The 6,120-nt window shown below is 42.0% G+C and overlaps 1 protein-coding gene across 1 annotated transcript; it reads right to left on the bottom strand.

Annotated features, from left to right (window-relative positions):
- Positions 1 to 207: 207 nt before the first annotated feature.
- Positions 208 to 2,648, bottom strand: LOC138901776 (uncharacterized). Its single transcript, XM_070189565.1, has 2 exons — positions 2,172 to 2,648; positions 208 to 807 (listed from the first exon to the last, which is right to left on the bottom strand). Exons 1-2 carry the CDS (start codon positions 2,646 to 2,648, stop codon positions 208 to 210), a joined length of 1,077 nt encoding a protein of 358 aa, XP_070045666.1.
- Positions 2,649 to 6,120: the final 3,472 nt, after the last annotated feature.

The following is a 6,120-nucleotide window of genomic DNA, read 5'->3' as shown; positions in this document are numbered from 1 at the left end:
TTCGTAGTATGCTTTCTGTCACTACCTCATTAAAAACCTTGCTAGAAAAACCCAATTAGGTCAAAAACTGGACGAAGGGAAAAAGCGTACATCACATACTTTCCGCTTGAATAATGTTCATCGGCAATAATATATTTTGAGGTGTGCCACGTTCCAGTTGCTGGGTAACTTGTCTCCATTCTGGTTCTCCAACTCGTATGAACTTTTCTAACTAATAGCTGAAATCCGGTAGGTACCTTCACACGTTGGACCTAGCTTCCCCGCGTTGAGCTCCCAGGTACTTTGGGTTACTTTCCTTAGAACCAAGTCTCCTACTTTGAAATAACGGAAGTTGGCTCTTCGATTATTATATCGCTCCATTCTCTGCTTTTCAGCTGCCATCCTTACATGCGCTAAGTCTCGATGTTCCTCGAGCAGTTCTAAGTTGATTAGCATTGCTTCTTCGTTAGATTCATTATTTGTCTGAGAATATATCAAAGTGGGTTCGCCCACTTCTATTGGGATTAGGGCTTCAGCACCGTAAATAAGGGAAAAGGGAGTTTCTCCTGTGCTCGATTTGGCCGTCTTTTGGTGGGACCATAGAACTTCGGGCAATTCTTCGGGCCATTTTCCTTTCGCTGCTTCCAACCTTTTCTTGAGGTTTTGTATAATCATTTTGTTCGTTGACTCCGCTTGACCATTTGTGCTCGGATGATAAGGAGAAGATGTGATCCTCTTTATTTTCAAGTCTTCGAGGAACTTTGTAATTTTTGCACCGATGAACTGTGGTCCATTGTCGCATGTTATCTCTTTTGGTATTCTGATCTTCTGATAAGAACTTGCTTCCACCCATTTAGAAAAATAATCAGTCAAAATTAAAAGAAGCCTTACATTTCCGGGAGCCGGTGGCAGCGGTCCGATGATGTCCATCCCCCATTTCATGAACGACCATGGGGAAAAAATCGAATGTAAGGGTTCTGCCGGTTGATGTACCAGTTATGCATAGCGTTGGCACTTTTTCGTATGAAATCTTTGGCGTCTTGTTCCATGCAAGGCCAATAATATCCTGCTCGTACCAATTTCAGCACCAAAGACTCTGCGCCTGAGTGATTGCCGCATATCCCTTCATGGTTTTCTCTCATGACATAGTCAGCTTCTGATGCTCCTAAATACCGGGCCAGCGGGCCTTGGAAAGATTTTCTACACAATTGGCCTTTCCTGAAGCTATAACGTGCAGCTTTGGCGTATAACGCCCATGACGCTTTGGGATCTTCGGGCAACTTCCCATGCTCGAGGTAGTTGATTATTTCATTTCTCCAGTCCCAGACCAGATTAGCCGAATTCACCTCATAGTAACCATCCGTATCCAAGACTGAGCTCATCAAATGTACCACCGTTCCAGACTCTGATCCCTTTATTTTCGTTGACTATCTTAAGTTTGCTAATACATTTGCTTCTGCGTTATCCTCCCTCGGGATATGAGTAATTGACCACTCTCGGAATCGTACCAAAATAGCCTGGACCTTTACCACGTATTGTTGCATATGTTCTTCTTTGGTATCAAAGATCTCGTAGATCTGATTTACCACCAACTGTGAGTCACATTTGATTTCGATAACCTCCGAAACAAGTCCCCAGGCCAATTCGAGCCCTGCAATCAAAGCTCCATGCTCTGCTTCATTGTTAGTTAAAAGGATTGTTCCGATGGCCTGCCTTAAGGTTTCCCTCGAAGGCGTGATTAAGACTATTCTGAGCCCGGACCCTTTTACGTTCGAAGCTCCATCCGTAAATAAGGTCCAAACCCCCGATGTTGATTCCGACACTATTACTACCTCCTTGGTTGCCAGAGGTAGTAGTCCCGGACTAAAATCGGCCACGAAGTCAGCCAAGACTTGTGACTTAATTGCAGTCCTTGGTTTATATTCTATGTCAAATTCACTCATTTTGACGGCCTATTTGGCCAATCTACCCGAGAGCTAGGGTTTGTGGAGGATGTTCCGCAAAGCAAAAGTAGTTACCATAGCTATCGGGTGGCATTCGAAGTAGGGCCTCAGCTTTCGAGCGGCGACAACAAGAGCTAAGGCCAGTTTTTCCAAATATAGGTAGCGAATTTCTGTTCCTGTTAAAATTTTGCTAACGTAATAAATGGGAAATTGCGTACCTTTGTCCTCCCGGACTAGAATCGCACTTACCGTAACTTCTGAAACCACGAGGTAGACTAACAGTGTTTCACCTTCTTTTGGTTTTGAGAGCAATGGAGGGCTCAATAAGTATTTCTCCAGATCCCTCAGAGCCTGTTGGCATTCCGGTGTCCATTCGAAATTCTTCTTCTTTTTGAGCAGTGTGAAGAAGCAATGACATTTTTTCGATGACCAGGACATGAACTTGCTCAAAGATACTAATCTTCCTGTGAGCCTTTGGACTTCCTTTACGTTCGACAATTGATCCGGGATATCCTCTATGGCATTGATTTTGTCGGGCTTTACTTCAATTCCCCTTTGTGAGACCATAAATCCCAGGAACTTACCAGAACTGACCCTGAACACGCACTTCTCGGGGTTAAGTTTCATGTTATACTTCCTCAGGATGTCAAATGTTTCTTGTAAATATTTAAGGTGGTCACCTGCATTCAAAGACTTAACGAGCATATCGTCTATATAAACTTCCATGGTCTTTCCTATTTTCTTTTCAAACATCTTATTTACGAGCCGTTGATAAGTGGCTCCAGCGTTTTCAACCCGAAGGGCATTACATTGTAACAATATGTACCAAAATTTGTTATAAACAAAGTTTTTTCCTGATCTTTCGGATTCATCTTAATTTGGTTGGACCCGGAATAAGCATCAAGGAAACTCATCAACTCATGCTGTCCGTGGCATCAATCATTTGATCGATATTTGGCAGTGGGAATGAGTCTTTCGGGCACACCTTATTAAGATCTTTATAGTCTACGCACATGCAAAATTTATTGATCTTCTTAGGAACTACTACTACATTGGCTAGCCAGTTCGGCTATCTTACCTCTCAGACCGAACCAATTTTCAGTAAGCGGGTTACCTCTTCTTTGACGAATTTATTCCTGGTCTCGGCAATAGGGCGTTTCTTCTGCCTTACCGGAGGTATGTTGGGATCCAAACTCAGCTTATGCACGGCTATTTCCGTTGGGATACCTGTCATATCCTCATGCGACCATGCAAAACAATTAGCGTTAAGTTTAAGGAATTCAATAAAACCAGACCTGAGCTCGGGGTGTAGTCTTGTCCCAAAATGAAAATTTCTTTCTAGGAATTCTTCGAACAATTCCACTTGCTCCAGTTCCTCCGCCGCGGACTTCGTTGCATTCGTCTCTTCTGGAACTTGGAAATATATCGGCACCTAATATTGTTCTGATGACTAACTCCTTCTAACTCGGTAAAAGGCGTTGGTTCCCAGGCTAACTCCTTCTAACTCAGGAAAAGGCATTGGTTCCTATAATTGCTATGCCTGTGCTCCATGCCTTTGCTGCTAGAAACTGAGATTACATTTATCTCCCTTGCTACAGTTGATCACCTCTTATCTGCTTGATCCCTTCGGGCATTGGAAACTTCAGTAATTGTTGAAGGTACAACTTTCATCTCGTGTAACCATGGCCTTCCCAGAATAATGTTGTATCCTATGTCACCATCTACTACTTCAAAGAGAGTTATTTTCATTACTCCTTCAGCATTTGTGAGCAGCAAAATCTCTCCCCGGGTTGTCACACTTGTAAGGTTGAAACCAGCGAGGAGCTTTGTTGCCGGAATAATACTTCCGGTGAGTTTAGTTTGCTCCAATACTCTCTATTGTGGCCTGTTAGAGCTCTCTTCAACCTGCTCATGGTATGATATTAGCCGAACTTTCTGGATCCACTAGAACATGTTTAATCTTAAAATCTAACACATTTAAAGAAATTACTAGTGCGTTGTTGTGTGGTAACAACAATCCGTCTGCGTCTTCCTTCGTGAAAGTGATATCGTCTTCCCGGAGTCTGTTACTGTGAGTTATCGATATTTTCGTCTTCTTTGCTGCCAAAAAGGTGACCCCGTTAATCTCATTCCCCCAGAAGATCATATTGATCGTTTGGCATGGGGGCTCTTCTCCTGCTTTCGGAAGTTCCGCGTTGTCTCTGTTACGACCATAATTGTTCTTGGCTCGATCAAGTTATTGCTTGAAACTCAAGAAGGCTCTCCTTCAGCTTTCGGGAAGCGTCTGAACTTCTTGGATTCAAACCCTTGGTGAATGCTTCAGCTGCCCATTCATCTGGGACGGTCGGGAGCAACATTCTTTCTTTCTGGAATCGAGTAACAAACTCTCGTAATAATTCAGATTCTCCCTGTGTGATCCTGATTATGTCGGCCTTTCGGGCTTGCACTTTTCTTGCCCCGGCATGAGCCTTAATTAAAGAATCTACGAGAACCTCTAAGGAATCTATGCAATGCTCTGGTAATAATGAATACCACGTTAGAGCTCCCCTCATAAGAGTTTCTCTGAATTTCTTTAACAACACATATTCAATTCCGCGAGGAGCTAAATTATTTCCTTTCACCGCCGTTGTATATGTAGTAATATGCTCCTGTGGGTCTGAAGTTCCATCATACTTTAGAATTTCAGGCATTTTGAATAGCTTCGGGATTAGTTCTGGTGTTGCACTCTGCTTGTATGGTAATTGAATATACTTCTTCAAGTTCAGACCTTTCAATACTGGTGGCGCGCCCGGGATTTGATCCATACGGGCTTTTACTTCCCTCATGAACCGCAAAAGTTCATCCTTGAATGGATCGTTATCGTTTTTGAGACCGAATCTGCTCCCCCCAGCACCATCGGAGCCAACTTCACCCCTGGGAGTGTTGTCGTCGACTCTCTGTGTTGTTTGGTCTACGGGAACAACGGAAGGAATTGGATCTCATATGTTTGCATTATTCGAAGCACCTGATAGTGCCTGCTTTAGTTTCGTCATAACCTGATCCTGCCGCGTGAGATGGCCTAGAATGATTGCATGTTGCTCTTGCTAAACCCTCACCGCATCCGCTACATGCTCCTCATCAGCATCATCGGGAGTTGTCTCCCGAACCTGTCGAGGGTACCGCCTGTCATGCACTGGCGTGGCGTTATTCCCCTCACTATGGGTGTCACTGATTGAATCCTTGAAATGAGGCCGATCCCCTCTAATTTTAGAGTTGCGTGTGTCGTTAACAATGTTATCTGCTATTTTTCGTGATTTTTTTCTAAGACAAAGTAATCAAAGCACGTTAGTAAAAAAGGGAAGGATCAATTTAATTGCACGGTGGGCGCCAAACTATTTATCCATAAAATGCTACAATTGAATTTAGCCAACTTTGGGTCAAATTCTTTTTTTGGACTCTACTTCTCGCTGCATACTTCTTCTTGCTAACCTACGATTTGTTGGACAACAATATGCCGATTTTTGTTAAATTCTTGGTTTGGTCTCTACCGTCTACTTTTTCCTCCTTGCTTATTCCGTTTTTCACAACAAAACAATACGCTTCCTTATTTAATTAAATCCAGTTTGTGTAGGGTTCAGATTTATTGTATGACTCTATGTAGGAAAAGAATAAGCCAGTTATTCCTATTAAAGATGTCATTGTTCCACATTATTCATGGTTCTCTACAGGTATTGGTGTGGAAAGAAGCAAATTTCTCCAAAAGTATTATTAGTTCTCTCTATTGCTCCCGTTTTTCGTAATTGAGTAATGCTTTAGGGTCATGTATGAATTAGAGAGAAAAATAATGACATTTTAACTTTTATTGTAATTATTTTTTGTGTCGTACTTGTTTACCCGTAAAACGATACAGTTAAATTTATACGTGGTTTCTAGACAGATAAACTAATTTGATCTTGAAATAATGCAATAAATGAAGAAATACACGATACTTAGACTTAGAATGTAAATGAAATAACAAAGATGATGATTCCGTGAACACAATTTTCGGGAACAGCTATGATGAGACCAAAAGGCAAGAAAGTATAATTGTAGAAAGCTTTGTATAGAATAGAGTGTAAGTTTTGCCAGATAATTCGTATCTCCTTTACAATGACAACTGAGCTCACTATTTATAGCTATCTCTAGGGAAGGAAGTCCTAGGATCATATACTCCTTTAAT

Source organism: Nicotiana tomentosiformis, chromosome 11 (assembly GCF_000390325.3).
Source record: "Nicotiana tomentosiformis chromosome 11, ASM39032v3, whole genome shotgun sequence".
In the NCBI taxonomy this organism is placed as follows: Eukaryota; Viridiplantae; Streptophyta; class Magnoliopsida; order Solanales; family Solanaceae; genus Nicotiana; species Nicotiana tomentosiformis.
Note: the sequence above shows the minus strand (reverse complement) of the source record. Positions and strands in the feature narration are given on the sequence as shown.